The 18,172-nt window shown below is 53.4% G+C and overlaps 7 protein-coding genes across 7 annotated transcripts; 4 read left to right on the top strand and 3 right to left on the bottom strand.

Moving 5' to 3' along the window:
• Positions 1 to 920: 920 nt before the first annotated feature.
• Positions 921 to 5,235, top strand: QC763_0064790 (uncharacterized protein). The gene is made up of 3 exons (XM_062905900.1): positions 921 to 1,390; positions 1,443 to 1,593; positions 1,717 to 5,235. The coding sequence occupies exons 1-3, from the start codon at positions 1,241 to 1,243 to the stop codon at positions 1,902 to 1,904; spliced, it is 489 nt and encodes a 162-aa protein (XP_062765627.1). The 5' UTR covers positions 921 to 1,240; the 3' UTR covers positions 1,905 to 5,235.
• On the bottom strand, positions 2,108 to 4,877 carry QC763_0064800 (uncharacterized protein). Its single transcript, XM_062905901.1, has 3 exons — positions 3,369 to 4,877; positions 2,510 to 3,310; positions 2,108 to 2,433 (listed from the first exon to the last, which is right to left on the bottom strand). Exons 1-2 carry the CDS (start codon positions 4,236 to 4,238, stop codon positions 2,534 to 2,536), a joined length of 1,647 nt encoding a protein of 548 aa, XP_062765628.1. The 5' UTR covers positions 4,239 to 4,877; the 3' UTR covers positions 2,108 to 2,433; positions 2,510 to 2,533.
• A 395-nt stretch (positions 5,236 to 5,630) lies between the features above and the next one.
• On the bottom strand, positions 5,631 to 7,951 carry LYS21 (homocitrate synthase lys21). Its single transcript, XM_062912050.1, has 5 exons — positions 7,561 to 7,951; positions 7,330 to 7,499; positions 7,117 to 7,241; positions 6,882 to 7,064; positions 5,631 to 6,740 (listed from the first exon to the last, which is right to left on the bottom strand). The coding sequence occupies exons 1-5, from the start codon at positions 7,618 to 7,620 to the stop codon at positions 5,920 to 5,922; spliced, it is 1,359 nt and encodes a 452-aa protein (XP_062765626.1). The 5' UTR covers positions 7,621 to 7,951; the 3' UTR covers positions 5,631 to 5,919.
• A 1,359-nt stretch (positions 7,952 to 9,310) lies between these two features.
• QC763_404050 (uncharacterized protein) lies at positions 9,311 to 10,429 on the top strand (the record flags this gene model as incomplete). Its single annotated transcript, XM_062912051.1, has 1 exon — positions 9,311 to 10,429. The coding sequence occupies one exon, from the start codon at positions 9,311 to 9,313 to the stop codon at positions 10,427 to 10,429; it is 1,119 nt and encodes a 372-aa protein (XP_062765625.1).
• A 1,009-nt stretch (positions 10,430 to 11,438) lies between these two features.
• On the top strand, positions 11,439 to 13,136 carry QC763_404060 (uncharacterized protein; the record flags this gene model as incomplete). Its single annotated transcript, XM_062912052.1, has 1 exon — positions 11,439 to 13,136. One exon carries the CDS (start codon positions 11,439 to 11,441, stop codon positions 13,134 to 13,136), a length of 1,698 nt encoding a protein of 565 aa, XP_062765624.1.
• Positions 13,137 to 13,226: 90 nt separating this feature from the next.
• On the bottom strand, positions 13,227 to 15,444 carry TFB2 (RNA polymerase II transcription factor B 52 kDa subunit). Its single transcript, XM_062912053.1, has 2 exons — positions 14,872 to 15,444; positions 13,227 to 14,815 (listed from the first exon to the last, which is right to left on the bottom strand). The coding sequence occupies exons 1-2, from the start codon at positions 15,002 to 15,004 to the stop codon at positions 13,407 to 13,409; spliced, it is 1,542 nt and encodes a 513-aa protein (XP_062765623.1). The 5' UTR covers positions 15,005 to 15,444; the 3' UTR covers positions 13,227 to 13,406.
• QC763_404080 (uncharacterized protein) lies at positions 15,376 to 18,103 on the top strand. Its single transcript, XM_062912054.1, has 8 exons — positions 15,376 to 15,707; positions 15,766 to 15,806; positions 15,871 to 15,886; positions 15,944 to 16,009; positions 16,072 to 16,252; positions 16,311 to 16,389; positions 16,448 to 16,721; positions 16,774 to 18,103. Exons 1-7 carry the CDS (start codon positions 15,456 to 15,458, stop codon positions 16,524 to 16,526), a joined length of 714 nt encoding a protein of 237 aa, XP_062765622.1. The 5' UTR covers positions 15,376 to 15,455; the 3' UTR covers positions 16,527 to 16,721; positions 16,774 to 18,103.
• Positions 18,104 to 18,172: the final 69 nt, after the last annotated feature.

Genomic DNA, 18,172 nt, shown 5'->3' with positions numbered 1-18,172 from the left:
AGTTCAAGCTTAGTTCCCGTTACTCTAAGCTTTTAAAGTTGAGAATCCGGGCTTCGAGTATCCATGATCTCATGTTTCATATTTAGCACTTCATTGTGGCATATTCATTCAACTAGAAGCCTATATATAACAAACGGAGGCAGAGTAGGGATCACTGCCCAAAGAAGGGATAGCACCCACACCCAGCGTATAATATAACTTTGACAATTTGATAGAAAGTGAAAATAAGTGGTGCCTTTCAATCCGAAGTCAATATACCTATCATCAAAAGGTCGTCTCTCTCTGTAATCCTACCTCGGTATCTAACCCAGCGGCTAATGGTTTCCCAAGAGCAAGATAAGCGTTCATAACTCATCCTTACAACTCAATGAGGGGTCAACCACTGTCGTCACAGTCCACACAAATACACGGCCGATGATACATGGTCTAGAGCTGCTAGTGGTTGCTAGTGTGATCCTCCGAGCCTTGGCGTACCTGGGCAGCGAGAGTTTCTCCATGTTGTCTCAATTTTTTTGGCTGACCGAGAAAACAACCAGCGTCTTGGAAACTACAAGATATGGTAAACGTAAAATCCTCAAAGTTTGCCAATCCGAGATATCTCTCACCAGAGTCTCTAAAGAGTTAACTCTCTTGTCTGAATCTAGGGATCTGATCCAATCTTTGCAGAGATCGACCTACAGATACCCAGAAAAGCTCTAGGCTTCCATAGCTTGTCATTGAGACTAGAGTCATATCCATGGGCTAGGTAATCGTACAACTACTGCTCTGATTGGGCTCATCGGCCTCAATTCCTTGGGCTCGTGCCTGGCCAACTCACAGTCACATCGCTCCAAGAAATGACTGCAGAAACAACTAAAGCAGCTAGAGCGCTTTCACGTTTAACTTGACCTTGTCTACCTAGCATCACTTGGGCGATGGAGAAAAGAGTTTGGCATGGTATTCCATCACAATTTGGGGTCTGACCCCTCGGACTTCTTTGGTCTGCTTCCTTGTCCTAGTGTTCAACAGTTACATCGTCTGAAGTAAGGAGACCAAGCCTAGTGAACTCGACCCTTGTCAAGCTCAACAGAGACACCAGAGTGCTTGCCATCAACGCCCAGGTGATCCTAGCATGTACATCCACTCCTACAACCAACAGCAGCGCGGCACCGTCGCTCGCCTATGTCTATAGTCTGTTAAGATACCTCCTCCCCCAAAGAAGACGTCCTCCTCACCACACTCACACACACCAACCTTCACCATGCGTTTCTCAACCCTCATCCTCGCCTCCCTCGCCGGCCTGGCCACCGCAAACTTCGACCTCTACCTGGGCCACCAAATCATCCCCGTCGACGGCGGCGTCCTCCACGACGGCTGGTACATCTTCGACAACGACCCCAGCAAAGCCGACGTCCGTTCCGCCCCCCTCCCCCTCTCTTCTTCCTACTAAACATCCCCCACAGGTCCTCGCCTATGGCCCCTACCTCTCCCAAGACGACGTCTCAGGCCGCACGACCGGCGTCCGGTGCGTCGGCAGCGGCTGCTACGGCGGTGCTGCCACCGACATCAACGTCCTCGAGATGCACTTCAGCAACAACCCCCTCTACCATTGGAGTGAGCCAACCACCCCCCCCTCCCCCCAGCCCTCTTTCTCATTATTACCATCATCATCACACCAATTTGCCAAAAAAAATATAAACCAAAGTAGCTGACCACACACTCGATCCCCCAAAACAGCCATCTACAAAGCCAGAGGCCATCCCTACAAAATGTATGGCCTCGACGGCAGGACCTACGGGGAGTGCATCCTCTTCCCGGGCGTCAGTTTCCACCACATGACCAATTTCGCCGAAACCCGCAGCGGCGTCCGCAAGTTTCGGTGTCTGACGCAGTTTTCTGCTCGGCAGATCAGGGCTGCGAACTGACATGGCTACCTCTGACCGGGTGATTACCCCTATAGCAGGAATAACTGGCTAGGTAGGTAGGCATTCATCCTAGAAATCAAATCAATGGCATCTCGCCAAAAATCATGAGCAAACATACCAGTCTTGCAATCGAAAAGCTTTCACCACCCTAGAGTCCCGCACATCAATCATCCTTGTGATATCTCGATTACTACAGCTCAGACTAGCTTCTGCCCCTACATTTCACACCACATCCAGACCTTCCCAAATTCCATATGCATATTTCCCACACTGTATATCTCATTAAAAAGTCATCATCACATCGTAACCAAAAACAGCCGCCCACATTATTAGTATGCTGCTGCCGCGCCCAAAAGAATCTCAAACAAAGAAATTCGCAACCAATCACATCATCCAAAAAGATCGCCTCCCAGACGCTTACTATCCAATCTCGTCTTCAACTGGCTTCGCTTCGCTTGCTTGCTTGATTCGAAATTGCTCACTCAAGTCAAAGTAGCCAACATAGCCTTCATCAACCTGGGAGGGGGGCCTACATCACATCACCCATCATGTCAGCTTCCTCATCCTCAACACGATCAAGCAAATGCAACTGAAGGAAAACGCACCGAATCCGGCAAACCGAGCACCGGTTACCGGTTCCTCGGCACGCTGATAGACATCCTACCTCGTTTGTCCTTCTCGATTCTCAACCCTCCCCTCGCAGGCTCCTCAATTGTCTCAATTTCCTCTTCGTACAGCACCAGCTCGCCCGTCGACAACCGTTCCGCCCTAACCAGGTCGCCTCGGCTGCCGTGACGCGAGTGTCTCGACTTTGACCGTTCCCGCCGCGCGAGCTGCCGCTCCAGATGCCGAATCTCAGACCGCAGCTCATCATTATCGTCGTAGCGCCAGGTATCCCGAGAAGGCTCGACAAGGGCTACCTCACGCGGGCGGGCGTCCACAATCACTGTGGGTGGGCCCCTGGAGGTAAGAGAGGTGTCATATGACGTGGTTGTGCCGTACGAGGTGGTGTCGTACGAGGTGGTCGTGTAGGACCGTGCTGGGGACTGCTCGCGGATCATGGTTGTCTTGACCACCTCGACGGGAGGGGCTGGTGCGGGAGCGGGCTGGGCGTTGATGATAATAGGACCATTACCGGCCGGGGCCGGCGGGTGTTGATGGTGGTAGTGCACCGCAGGGGGAGGTGCCGTGGTGTGGTACTCGACAATCTCTGTTCGACGTTCCTCAATGATATCACCAGCGCTGGATCGCGCGGCCATGATCTCGAACTCGCCTGGGAATGTTACTTTTTTGTCCTGGTGGGGGAGTAACGGGGTGGGCGTACTCTTCTTATAATCATCGCTCAGCTTCAGCAAATCGTCAATGTTCTTCTGGCCAAGTGCCTTCTGGACGATGATTGTGTTTCCCTTCGCAAAATTGTCAGTATCGCATCTCTGGAGCTGCATCACAGGGCGCCCAACTCACCTCCTCGACGAATGGGTAACCAAGCTCAATAAGCGCCCGCTTGGAGACCAGGCGCGCTGGAATGCGGGTCTTGCCCTTCTTTGGATACTCGCTTCGGGCAGTGAGGCTGGTGCCGCCGCTGCTGCTTGAGGAGCTGCTCCTGCTGGACGATCGGGATCTTCCACGACGGATGCGCGACTCTCGACTCCGTGACCTCATGCGGGTGTGGATCACCTCCCTTTCGCGGACTCGGCCGGGGTGGTCATGGTGATGGTCATCGACGTGGATCTCGTCGAAGTATTCACGTTCGGCGTACACTCTGGGAGGGGGCAGGGCTCGGTGGCGGGGCAGCGGCCGGTGGCTCTCGGCGTAGGGCGGAACACTGTGGTCCAGGCGGCGGGCGGGGGTCACGTATTCCTCACGCTCGTAATATCCACGGGGCCTGCGATCAAAAGTGTCCAGGCTCGATTGCCGTCTCAAAAGTCGTCCAGGACGGGGCGCATTGGAGGGTGACGGGCTGCGGTACCTTCTCTCCTTCTCAATCACGACAGAAGACCTGCGCTCCACCTCACTCTCAGGAGATGGTCGACGTCGAAGGATACTGCGTGGTTGCTCGTCATCATAAATGACCCGGCGGCGCTCCCGGATGATGGTCTCGTCGTCGTCATAGGGGGCCCGGGAACGGCGGTCGACGGATCGGTCGCGGTCGCGGGGGGGAGGCCGGGATGTTACACGGCGTTCTCGCTCGTACACGTAGTCGTCGTCGTCGTCTTCGAAGCGCTCTCGGATCTCGCTGAACCGATCGCGGTCTCTTTCATACTCAAAGCGGCCCCTTTCGAAGCGGTCGGGGCGCTCGCGAACAAGGTCAGGGGCAGATGTCCGGTGAGCCATGGCAAGGTTCTGGTGGAGTACTACACAAGACGGACAAGTGCGGGGGTGTTCGGCAGATCACAGGCCAAGGGAGACCACAGATTCAGGGTCCAAAGGGATATTTGAATGCAGAGACTGGAAGTTTGCGCGCACGGAGAGAAAGCAAGAACTTCGAGAGATTTCGACAAAAAAAGACGGTGGAGGGGGGCGCTGAGGGTCGGCTGTTCAAGGTTTCGACCGTCTCAGGTCCAAGATGTTGGTCCGATGACGACACAGAATGGAGGGCGCCAAAATAGCCTGCGCCAGGGGAGGGGGTCCAAGACAAGAAGTGGACTGTGCGTTTTCCCCTTTCCCGTTTCCCTCGTTCGATTGCCCGCTGTTTCCGGGATGCAGCGGAACGGCAAAGCAGAGATCGAACACAGCGGGAGATGTTCTATTGCAGAAGGAATCGCTGCGCTCTCGCCGCTTGAGTGCTTCGTTTGGGATCCCGATGCGTTGGTTTCGAGAGGAAACAATGATAGAGCCAAGCACGGGCTGTTTAGTGTAAGAGCTCAAGGTGGACTCGATGGCTTTGGTCTCGTGGGGCTAGGGTCAGGCTGATGCGTCACAAAAAGACACAGAAAGCCCATGAGCACAGATGAGGTCTATCCAGCCATTTCTATTTCTACAACTCGATGTTGGGCTTCCGCACGCATACCGCCTAAGCAGGGATGGAAGGCGATTTTTGGTGTGCCTTGTGTCTGTGTGACTAACTGAGCGTAGAGGTGAGGTTTGTCTCGGCTTCATATGCAATGATAGTTTCTGTTAGTCAAGCCATCCGACGTCGGTGAGAACGCTAGCAGATTCCACCACTTGGCATGAGAAGACCCAAACCACATGGTTTAACCCAATGCTTTGGCCTTGGGCTTCACCTCTGAGCTGAACCTCAACAAGCTTTCATCGTGTGTCTTCACAGATTCCTTTCGTACACAGACAGACGCACAGAATTTGCATCGGGACCTAGGAAAACCCCGCGCCCAAACAATTGTTTGACCTGTTCCGATTTGCCTCTAGGTTTCCCCCAGCCAATGCTGTGTCTTGGCGATAACTTGGGCTGTATGTCATCCTGTGCCTAACCATCCCTTGGACTAGACCCCCCCACAGGGCAGGAAGCTGGGCAGCACCGCCTATCTGAGCTTCCAGGAGTGTCCCCCAGACAGCTGATCACATAACTAAACCCGAAAGGCACACTTATCTCCAGGTCCACATGTGTGCCCAAGAGACTGTGAAGATACCCTGCTATTAGCTGTGTGATGACGTCGGGAACCTCCCTGCGATTGGTTGTCGTGAGACATCCATCTGCCGAGGATGAGACTGCCCAATTATGCAACTCAGGATAATCCAGTGTCCTCTGGCGGATGTACATAATATGTATAGTAATGGGGTGTGTTGCCGATGCGATCACATGAACGCTATTGCACTGAATAACGTAAAAGTCCTTGTAAAGTGTGGCATAGGGGCTTTCTTGCTCCTTTCCGCCGTATCTCATATACCATTCAGAACTTTTGGGTTCCAAGATTACCGCAAAATACAACCACGAAATTTTGTAAACCAAATGCATCGCCCTTTTTCCCTGATACACACAACTCCGCAAATGATGGCCAAAAACAAATAAATGATAACGCCCCTCAGACAGCGCTCAATGACACCCAACCACTAAGCTTTACGCACCAGTCGCAAGCTCGGTAGTCTCGTCACCTCTTACTTCAACGTGAATCGCCTTGCCGTTGGACTGAGTCTCAATTGGCCCCTCGTGAAGGTTGAGGTGGAAGCTGCGGATGATGGAGTCGGCATCGTCGATGGCGATTGGCCTGACATCAGCCAACGCCTTGATCTTGGCCGTCACCTCCTTGACCTGATCATCGGTCATCTCCAGACCGAGCTGGCCAACTCTCGTCTTGACGGCGTTCCAGCCAGTGAGACGAGAGGCAAAGTGGACGTAGCGGGTCAGACCGAAATCAGCAGGGTTGAGAATCTCGTAGGTGCTGGGGTTGTTGAGAATGGCCTTGGCGTGGATACCGGCCTTGTGGGTAAAGGCGCAGAAACCGGTGATGGGGTTGTTGAAGGGAGTGTTGATCTGGACGGCCTCGGCGACGAGATCCTCGAGCTCCTTGAGCTTGTGGAGCTTGTACTTGCTCTTGACATACTCAGGGCTGGTGACGACCATGCGAGCCATCAGGCCACCAAGAGGGGTGATACCATTGCGCTCACCAATGCCGAGAACACTGGTATCAATGTGGGTAGCACCGGCCTCGAGAGCACAGTAGGCGTTGGCGATACTGCAGCCGGTATCGTCGTGGAAGTGGGTCTCGATGTCGCAGGACACGACGCCTCTGAGGGTGCGTACAAGGTCGTAGACCTGCCTGGGGGAAGCGCAACCGACGGTATCGGCGATACCGACACGGTGGACACCGACCTTGTCGACGGCGCGGTAGAGGGAGAGGAGGTCGACGAGGTCAGAACGGAAAGAGTCCTCGCTGGAGACTATCGGGGTTGTCAGCTTTTGTTTACTCCACAGGATTTGCCTGAAGGTTCAAGCATCAACGCTGTCTTTCCATTTTACCGACGATTGGCGTCATGTAGAACAGGGACATGGGCTGAACGAAGGGTAAGGAAGTGACTCACAGCGAACCTCGCGGCCCTCGGACTTGATGTATTCGATCACTTCAATGGCAGTCTTCTCAATGGAGGCCATATCCTTGCCGTGGCTGTGCTCGCGGAGGAAGCTGGAGGTGCCAATGACGACGTCCAGGCCGTGAACACCGGTCTCAATTGCGAGTTTAGCATCCTCCATGTTGCAGCGAACGTCTGATTCCCTGTTAGCGATGTACCCGACATGAAACCCATCGGTTATACTCACGGGTAAGAATCTTGGCCTTGAGGCCGAGCTTGCAGATGGCCTCGCAATCCTTTTTAGATTGCTTGGAAGCAGCGGGGGAGGTCAACTCGATGTAGTCAACACCAAATTCATCGAGAGCCTTGGCACTGAAATGACAGCCATGTCAACAAGGGATTGTCCTGAATGCGTCCGAGGGAAAGGGGCGAGAAAGGGGGGAGGGAAAGGGCCACAAACATCTTGATCTTGGTCTCTTGGTCGAAGTAGGCATTGGCGAATTGTTCACCCTCGCGGAGAGTCGACTCGATGATCTTGAAGCGGCCTACGTTGGAGAGGAAATCGCCTACTGGCTGGTAGGGGTTGGAGCGGAAGTTGGCACCCTGATGATCACCACCGATGTTAGCTGTCTGTCGCAGGAACAACAAGTATCACCACCACAACGGAACCTTTGCGACAGGGACCACATACCCCATTGGAAGCACCGTTTGTGCCATTGGCGGCGCCGTTGGTGTTGCTGGTCTCGCACATTGTGTCTGTTGTCTGTCTGTTGGGTTTGCTGCAGGCGCAATGGGTCGAAAGGGCAGTAAAAGATGTATAGAGATCAAAAGTAAAAATGTCAAACAACTCCCCGATGTCGCTGAAATAGTCGGTGCGGTCCGCCCCTCTCAAACCTGAATGAGTCAATCAGAGTTTTTCGTCGGCAACTGCCATCGACCCCGCAGTGGCACAAAAGGAAACGCTCTAAACAAGAGCCCCTGAAGTTCGCCCAGTAGAAAAAGGAGGGCGCGATTGGCCAAACAGTCTGAAAACGGCCAAGAACATAACGTCACAAGGCCCTGTCCGGGGGTCTTTTATCCGCCGCTTTTTTTTTCCATAACACCGGCCGCGATCGAGAGATCTCCGACCCATGTTTTCAATCCTCTATTCCCTACGAGGAGAGAATGTCCGTCTATCACCAACCGGCCGCCCCGTTGAAGCATCACGATGGGGGGCAAACACACATACACACAGTGGCTAATGGGACACGGACATGTACGCATATTGCAAGCACCGTGGTACACGTTAGACATAACTTGGCGGTCAATAAAAAAAAGTTGTATCGCAATCCCCGCGCTCTCCAAGTGCCTGGACACAGCATCCGGCAACCCCTGTCCATGCTGAATTGACTAACACGTTTAGGAGCATGTGTCATCGAGGGGTTGGGGTGTGTTTGCTGTCCCCTCGACCCTTCCACTGAAGTTCGTTGTTATTGTTACCTTGCTGCACCAAGAGGCTAGAAGGCAAGCGGCCCCATCAGATCCCACTTGAAAGAAGAGATGATTCATCATAGCCATACGGTGTCATGGGATTCGGCATTGCGTCTCAATAGCGTCTGAGCGTCCTACCGGGTAGGAACATCCACGACGTCCTACATCGGCGGGGTTTACAACTCCAGCAGACATCTACTTTGGTGTTGCCCCGCCCTTAGTTCAGGCCGGGATGTTGACGGCAAGGACCTGGCTCGAGCTTTCTTTCACATGGATGGCCCGTGACTTTCGCTTGTTGAAAATCCGGGGCAGAGGGAGGGGTCTCAGTCAGGCGGGGTCGGCAAACACCTGTTCACCACCACCTCCTACCTGTACGACTGTCACCATTCAGCCCAACGCAAGGCACACGCTTCGGCCGCCTTGACCGTGGAAACTCGATACCCGGCCGGAACCCGCCTTGACGTTACACTGGCGGTCCCGTTTGATACCGTCCCCGCGACTTCTGTTCGCGGGCTCCTGTTTCGTGTCCATATAAGCCCAGAAGCCCAGAGCCGTGTCGTCAGATCATCCGTAGTGGCTGGACCCGGCGCTAGGCGGTTTGGCAACCGTCAGTGAGGGCGTGGCCTGATTTTATCTGCATCCTGCAACCTTTCGATTCCTCTGCGAGTGTTGCATGCGTTGGGAACCTGATCTGCCTGGACGTACGCTCTTGTCACTCTGATCAGCTATAAATACGGAAAGCTCTTGGGGGAAGGCGTGGCAAGTGTCAGTGTCCGTACTGGATCTCTCGAAACCTAATCGCACACACTCACACACGTGCAACTCACCTATCTCACTTCCCCATATATTATCCCGTATCCTTATCCGTACTTGTGACGATCCCGTCCTTACCCGTCTCATCTATCTTATCTATCTACCCATTTTCTCAACATCCCTACATACATCATCTTCCCCTAAACCACCACGTCAAAATGTGTATAGTGCTGCTTACAACATCCCATCCCAAATACGCCCTGGTCGTCATCGACAACCGCGACGAGTACATCCTGCGCCCAACGAGCAGACCCCACTGGTGGAAAGCTACACCAGAAACCCCCGCCGTAAACGGCTCGGTCAATGGGGTAGCAAAGGCCGCTCCACCGGCCGAGGTCGAAGTCCTCTCCAGTCGAGATCTCCAGCGAGCCGAGCGAGGGACGTGGCTCGGCATCACCAAGGGTGGAAACTTTGCCGTCCTTACAAACTACCGGGAAACGGACACCCACGATGTTGCCCATCCGGTACATGGCAAGCGCAGCCGTGGAGGCATGGTGACGGCATGGCTTGGCGCTGACCCGGCCGAATCGACAGAGCGGTTTGTGACCCGCATGCTGGAAGACGGTGGAGTAAAGGGGGTGGGTGGCTTCTCCTTGATCTGCGGAAAACTCAGAAAGGCAAAGGGGGATAGCAACAACATTGAGCCCCTGGCCATCATCTCGAACCGTTGCGACCATGTTGGGCAGGTTCCATGGATTTGTGGAGAGCGCAGCTCCATCTACGGCCTGAGCAACGCCACATATTTGCATCCGGAACAGGAAGATAAGGAGGAGGAGCTATGGCCCAAGATTCGGGAAGGCCGCGAAGCAATGCTCCGTGCTGTCACCGAAAAGATAGACGAAAAGGAACTCCAGGAGGCACTGTTCGAGATTTTGGACACGGATAGGTTTCCGTCCGACCACACCATGGACCTTGAGGAAGGCATCCCGTTGCTCAAGGACTCGATTTTCATCCCTGCCTTTGGCGGCAAGTCGCACCAAGAAGAAATGGCAGAGGCCAGACTGCGAGGACAAGTGAAGCACAAGGATCGCGATTCGCCGGCAGCCGAAGTCTTGACCATCGTGGCTCGCCCAGACGACCAGCCCAATGGCTTCCAAACTGGCCTCTACGGCACGCAACGACAGACCATCATTCTCGTGGATTGGGATGGCAATGTGACCTATACTGAGAGAGCTCTCTGGGACCCTCATGGGAACCCCATCCCAAGAGGCTCTGGGGATGAAACATTTAGATTCAAGATTGAGGGCTGGGAGAAGGAAGAGGAGCTCTGCAACTAGCATTGTGCAGGGTCTCAGACTGGTTCCAATAGCTCAGTCGTTTCAATGACGAGCTTTTGGTCGGTGAACTGAGCAGGAATAGAGAGGAGGATACCTTTGGATAGTTGTTTTATGTTTTTCCCCCCATGATAGAAAATTGTTACTTTGCATTTGCTTTCATCTGAGCCAGGTCATCTTATGTCTCTATCTTGGTTTATTGTCTTATAGTGGTCTCGAGTCGATATGACGGCCAGCGCCACACTCTGCCCAAGTGAAGGGGCAGAAGTTGCAAACCGAGGACCTCTTGCCTGTTGTTGACATTGGTCCCTATCCATATTCCCCGACGTTATTTGACGCCCCGTAGCAACTGCCTTTGCAACTTCCTGCTTTTTTATCTTAATCTAGGAGTCAGAATTTTGCTCTGTTGTCTTTGGAAGGTGCGTAGCATGGATGTGGCGGTCAATGAACTTGGGTGTTTGTCTGCAGCTGGTCCTGCTTGTAACCATCTCCCCCATACATCTCTCTCACTGCTTTTCTTCTCGACAATCAACATTGAGTCCATTGTGCCCCGCTGACCCGCCATGAACAGAAGTAACTTGCACTGCTGCGCAGATTCGGACGCAAGCTCCGGCAATTCGGACGACGAACTCTGCTCCCAACACCCCCTCCACAGTGTTGCAAACAAGACTTCAAAGAAAATCGACGGCATCAACAGGAAGCTCCAACAGCTTGAGTTGCTTTCAACCACCACCAAAGACATTGACGCCACCCTCAAAGGTCTTACTGCTGCACTTGTCATTTTGTTTGTCTTATTTAGTCGTATTCTGTTCGCCACAGTTCGCATCACACTTCTATCGTCTCACTCGACCTACACTGTTATAAAGTGCTCGCTTCAAACCGATCTGGCGACTCTTGGACACGTCGTCAGCCTCTGGTTGGTATTCCTGTTTCAGGTTGCGACCCTCGCCGGTGCAGCAGTATTCGCCATTGTTTCTGTGGTTCTGGCAGCCTTCAGGATTTTCCTCCAGTCATGGAACCGCCCGCTCGACGACATGGCTGGACACACACCTCCAGCTGGGTGCAAAGACGCGCTTCAACTAAATCTACCCGTTCCGAAACGAAGGCACGAAAATCAACCTCTGCCACCAGAATCCCAATCAGTGGACCTATCGGCACAGTAACTCGAAACGGAACGCCTCTCGAGGACACCAACTTGATGCGTCCCTCAGACATGTCCAAGCCAGCAAGCACTTACCCACATCTGACCCCTTGTGTTACAACGGTAGATTACCACAGCATTGACAACAGCCGGATGGCAGAGAACCAGAGGCCTGCTGACAACACTTCATTACCTCCCCCTCGACAGGGATTGCTCACCAAATCCAGAACTTTCAGTGTCCTCTCTAGCATTACCAACTCATTGTCACGGGCCTCCCTTATTCACCATGGCAGTACTAGTCGAAATGATAGCTCAAGCTCTTCCCAACCAAGGGTCACCCCGCCAGTTATTGCGATACCTCGAAAACAACCTCCTGTGGCCACCAGACGTTCCATGGAGCCCCTCCTGAATGACAGCCAATGCCAAAAACCCCCCTGTCAGGAGGCATCTCCCCCTCTACCAGACAACCCACGATTCGTCACCACGGCAATGCCGTCCCAGTACTGGTCGGGTCGTTTTGCGGCCCTTGACGACAAGTTCCATAATGAAGTGCTGCTTGGCAGGAATCTCAACATGGTTGTTGAAGCCCAGACGAACCGCTCAGGCAATGCAGGAACCAGCAGCAGCAACTCCGCAGCCCGTGCTCAGAACAACCCTTCGGCATCGGCATATTCACTTATTCGCCCAGTACCACAGTTGGCAGGGTTAGCGAGGTATAATCAGGGACTGCCGTCTCGGCAGACTACTACTCATGAGCATTCTTTCCAGGGGCCTGTGAGCCGGATCCCACAGTCTGCTACGAGCGGAGCCATTCTCCAGACGACGCCCTACTCGACGCGTACCCGTGAGCAGCAGCAGCCGTCTGGGTCTGCGGCTAGTACTAGAACGGCGGCGTATTATCACAAGCCGCTTTTTTCTCGACCGCCCTTGTATGAGCAGTCGGTTGGCCTACCTGGAACAACCACTGCGCCTGTGTCGCCTATTTTTGAGGGATCGAGTGATTCGCTTGACTCGGTGGTGCCGGCTTTACCGCCTACGCTGGGGTTTCCTGGTCCCAAGAGGTCACATCTAAGTGGTGTACATGTTCAGGGTTATGCCTCGAGCTTGAGCAGTGAGGATGGGAGTGTGGTGACTGTGGAGGGGGATTATTATACGCAGGGTAGGGGGGTGGTTGTTAATAATGCGGCGATGTTGACGGATGATGATGCGAGGTGTAGGAGGGTGTTGGTTCATTTGGAGGCTATGTGCGTTACTGAGACGGCGAGGGAGTCGCTTCGGGCGTGGAGGATTGCGTATGCGAGGAAGACGGGGAGGGCGGTGTTGCTTCCTTGTGGGGAGACGATGGAGGGGGCGTGTGGGAGGGGAAGGGCGGAGAGGGAGAGGGAGAGGCAGCATTTGGTTTATGGGTTGGGGAAGGGGAGGGAGATTGTGAAGAGGTTGAGGAGGAGTTTGGGTGGTGTTACGGGGGGTGGTGGTGGTGGTGGTGGGTATTGTCATGCTCATCATATGAATGCGTATGATGAGGAGGTACCTAGGAGGAGGGGTGGGATGATGATGGGGATGATGTAAGGGGATGTGTGTATGATCAGTGGTCTGTACATTAGGGGGCCAGAAAGAGCATGTGGATTTGTATGAGTATAAGTTAGATACCCGTCTTGATGGAGGTAGCATTTTTGCTAGGTTAATGCGAGGAAGTTAGTTTGGGCCAATGTTTTATCTCAGCTTGATTCTGGTTCCCGGTGAGAAAAAACCGTTGTGCTAGAACTTTTCGCTCAACAATGATCATTAGCCATGTTACTCTGAATCCCAGAAAAGCACGTTCCTTCGTAGTGTCGTTTCCTAATTCCCCTTCTTCCTTGCCTTCAAGAATTCACGAATCTGCTCCACCTTGCTGACGAAAAACGTGCCCTTCCGATCATCCTTCCAAACCAAGACCCCTATCTCGGTCGCGTACTCCGCCAGCTGCCTGTACTCCTCCACGCTCTCGAAGTCTTTGAATTGGAACCCTGGCGTCTTTTGCATCCTCTGACTCTCCAGCTGCCACAGTCGGATCTGATCCATCACCGTCGGCGGGATTACGGTTGTGCCCTTCGCCGCGGCGGCGCGCCTCATTTGTGGGTGTGCATGCGCGACAAGGTAGTCAATGATTTGGTTCGCCGTGATCCCTTCCTTGATGGCTTCCTGGACTGATTCTCTCGTCAATCTGGCGGTGACCATGTTTGGAAACCGCATGTGTAGCCGGCAGAACAGCTTGAGGATGGCGATTTGCAAAGGGGAGGAAGTGTAAGCATAGATACGATAGTTTGTTTCAACTACAATCCCGCCGTTTTCATCCGCCGGTGCTGTTGGGGTGGAGTCTGCTCCCAGACTGCCCGCGTCACCGGGGGTTTTCTTCGTGGCGGCATCGATGCTGGCTGATACTGACCTCATGGTTGATAAGGAGGTAAGAGTGGTGGCTAATCGGGTTGGGTAGTATTGCTGTGGTCTGTCACGGTCGATGTATATCAGGCCAAAGTCAGCCAGCGCGGGGAGCATGTTCTTTCGGGTTTCGGTCAAAGCAGAAGTGTCGTATGCGCGGCCGAGCTCGAGGGAGGCGAGCATGAAGAGAAAGGAGAGCATCTCGACATTGTCGATGGCTGTTCCTGTTATGTCGGTGCCTTGCTCTTTGGCGAGGGCTTTGTTGCGGTCGGCGGCTTCGAGCCAGAGGAGGAGGAGGGTCCAGACTTGGGCGTTGGCTTCTTGGAGGAGGAAGTTGAAGCCATGCTCGCTGATTTGGACGAGACCGCCGGCGCCTTCGCGCACGAGACCGCCCATTTTGAGGAGTTCGCGGACTGCTCGTTTTGGACCGCCGCCTCCGGAGCCGTGTCGGCCGCCGGATTCGTTGGCTTTCATGGGGACGCTGTTGACGACGTAGTAAAGGATGTCTTGCCATATTCTCCCGGCCCAGTGGTCGAGATATTGGATGTGTATCTTTGGGTCGGTAGGTAATGTGCTGGGTACGCCGAAGCTGTTGTGTGATCCGCCGCCCTCGAGGGCGAGTCGTAGAGATTTTTTGAAGTTGGCTGTGAGTTGAATATCTTGTGCTTTCTTGGCCCTGGTCGACTGTGATAACTGGGCGATATGTAGTGAGCGCAGCCTCGCGATCGCTCTATTGCTCGTGCCTTTGCCTTCTGGTTGCGTCCAGAGCTCGATATCATTTGTCGTAAGGGGGGTCGGACTGTACAGCAGGGCCTGAACATATACCTTTGCTGTAGGCGCGTGTCCGTTAGTCACGGTGGTCCGGAGAGAAGGGGGAGGCGTGTACCTAAAGGTGGAAGCATGCGCCGAAAGATAGCAAAGGCGGTGGATGGCTGCTGGTACAGCTTTCGAAACGTTGCGCCTGGCAGCTTCTCCAAGTAATCGTCGAGCAAGAAGGACGAGGGGCCAAAGGACGACATGATGGCGGCTGGCTGCCCGGCGCACGCGTTGGCTTTCGTTGTCGATTCCCTCGATTATTTCGGGCGGCTTAGGTTTCACTTAGCGCATTCTTTGGCGGTTATGTAATTTGGATTCGTCGGGGGTATCGTCAAATATCGAAGGCACGGAATCGCGAAGGAAGTTGGAGTTTGGCTGAGATATCGTGGATTGATTGTCGCAGGCACTGTTCAGCAGCAGGCATCCCCAAAATCTAGAAGGCTGCCGCGAAAAGAATAGCAGGGATGGCTGAACAGGGATCCGCATTTCGGCTAGTTCCGTTGCTCTCCCGTGCTGTCGGGTGTGAATGTGCGCGCCAGTTGGTGCATGTGCTAGGTTTACACTAAACACACCTACCCTTGGTTCAATGGGAGCATCTTCATCGAGATCCCCTACTTAATGATCATTTGCTAAAGTCAGCCAGCATGGTTCTCAATGAAGACTCCGACATCTCGACCAAACGGGCACCTTGATAGCCATGGTCGGATTCCCCACATCCCGGCGCCGGTTATCGGGCGGGACTCGCACGACGTCACAAAGTGGGGGTTCGGGTTGTCTCAACCAGCTGAACGCGATATGTTTTTAGGCAGTTTGAACCCTCCTTTAAACCCTCGGGTAAACTGTGTGTATCGGAGCGCTACCAAAATGACCGGAGTGAAGCTGCAGCCAACAAGATTTGTGAGATCGGTATGACAAGTCCCTTGTGCCCATTCAAGGAACACTTCCGGTTACTAACGTGACAAAGGTTCTTAAATCCTTCATGGCCGAGTCTGGTCTGGAGCCGAGGTACGTCTTCGGGGTTGCGATTTGGAATTCAGGGACATATACCTAACCCTGTATTTGACTTCAGACTGTTCGGACCCCATGTGAGTCGCAGTCCCCTGATCGTCTGAAGCCTGAAGTTGCTGACCAGGGTGGTGAAGCTACGTGTTGTGAATGCATCGAAGGGCAGAGTTGATCTTGAGCTGGACATAACGAAAGACCACACAGTATGTATCCCCTGCGGCTTTCTTGTCGTCTTGCAAGGTAGCTACTTACAAACCCTCACAAGAACCGCCTCAAGATCATCCATGGAGGCACAATTGCCAGTCTGGTCGACCTGGGTGGCTCCCTAGCCGTCGCCTCGGAAGGTCTGTATGCTACTGGCGTTTCCACAGACCTAAACGTCACCTACCTCAAATCGGGGGGCAAAGTGGGAGATAAGCTTCAAGCGGTTGCGGAGTGCGAAAAGAGTACGTACATGCTGTTCAGGATCTCTGCCCTATGCTCTGACTGACACTTTTTGTACAGTTGGCCCAACCCTGGCCTTCACCAAGGTTACCTTTACGAACCCCCTGGGAGAACTGGTAGCCAGGGGCAGCCATACCAAGTAAGTTTTGCTCTTGCTTTACCCAGAACCACGTGCCTAATCAGTAATCGAATTGCAGATATGTCAAGGCAGCATGGAAAGGAAGCCACCCATATACTCCTCCCGAGGGGGCCGAGATTGCGGATGAAGTTGACTGATCCGTGCGTTCCCGAATGTATATAACTCGAATGAACATGAACCTGGGCGGAGTGGAACGGTCGTTGCATGTGTTAACGTGATACCCCTAAATTGAGATTGTATCACCGTTTGTTTGCCACGAGGCGGAGTCAGAGTGCTATCTATCAGGTACCGGCCGTGATTTTTTCATGCCCCGTATTGGGCCTCCCTGACAGGTTCAGTTATACCGCTTTCATCTCTTTTGAGCCACTGCTGATTGCGAAACAGCGCAAACCGATGGTGGCACTTTGGCACCTCGTGGCCATCGCGGTCTGTGTCTCGTGGCAGGCAACGAAACGGGAGCTTGGTGTTTGCTCGTCGTCATCTACCATGCTCGCCATCCTCCAGTGTAAAGAGTCTTCCCCTTTCTTTCATTTTTTTCATTTCCTTGAATCTTGCCGTACCCAAACTGCAACCGAAATCTCCGCCAACATCTCTCGGTTACATCCCCAGGCGCAGTTAACATGGAGTTTTGCTTTTCTACCTTCGCCCTCGTGGCTTCTGTCTTCGCCCTCACACCTCCTGTCAAGCCCTACTTCTGGCAGCCTTCCTCTGCTATAGTCTTTCCGACCCTCAACCTGACCGGCAACATCTCCCCATTCACGGGCAATAACGCCAGCTTCAACGACCCTTGGTATACTCTCAACCAAGCTGGCCATTCTGTCCGGATAACCGGCGGCAGCCTTATCTCTTTGGCGGAAGCAAACATCACCATGCCCTTCCTCTCAGCTACCAACTATACACAGTGGATCGAGTTCGCAGTCACCAGCGACGGCATCGTCGAATGTCCTCATTCCACCTTCCGCGCTGGTGTTGTTATCACCCAAAATCTCACCTCGAACACCGCCCCCCAATACTACACCTTCTACACCACGCAGATTGGAGGTCAATTGTACACCCGGAGTTCGAGGTTCTCTCCGGCGACGAAATTGGTGTCCAGATCATTGCCAACTCGAGCAAGTCGGGTAGAGTCGAGTTCTACAACGGGAGGACCAAGGCCTTCTGGAATCAAGACGTCAACGATATCATATACCTGCGCTGTGCTTGAAGGGTGCGAACTGGGCGGCTGCCCGCTCTCTGCTTCTATGGTATTCCCCATAAATCTATGGTTCAGTGGAAGGGGATGAAGTGGGGGACGGCTGAAAATAGCGTCTATGAAGCTGACAAAGGGCCAGGAAAACAGCATACCATGCGCATGGTGAATAGTACGGCCAATTGGGACATATTGGTGTGGAGTGCCTGGAACAACATGACAAACGGGTTGGATTGTAAGATCATGGACCGAGAGTGGAGACATAAATTCGACAAGCCTCCTCAATAACACGCCTCTAGCTGTCTTCGGCATATAGTCAACAATTAATCAAGGGGTGTCTCTGCATTGCAAACCCCATATTTGTATGGAAAAATCGTCTTCTCGCTGTTCACCGATTGTTGCGCGCATCTCTCGCACTGCCTTTGACCTGTGAATGGGCCAAACCAATTGAAGCCCGTTTGTGAAGCTGTGCTGGATTTAGTGGGTGGTAATGGTGAAAGTGATGGTGCATAACAGTTCAGGGGCACCAGTTCTTACGGTAAGTATTTCAATGTAATAGCGGGTGCCCTGGCCATTGAACTTTTGCGTAGGGAA

Source organism: Podospora pseudopauciseta, chromosome 4 (assembly GCF_035222475.1).
Source record: "Podospora pseudopauciseta strain CBS 411.78 chromosome 4, whole genome shotgun sequence".
Lineage (NCBI taxonomy): Eukaryota > Fungi > Ascomycota > Sordariomycetes > Sordariales > Podosporaceae > Podospora > Podospora pseudopauciseta.
The sequence above is the reverse complement of the archived record's forward strand: the minus strand, read 5'-3'. Positions and strand labels throughout refer to the sequence as shown.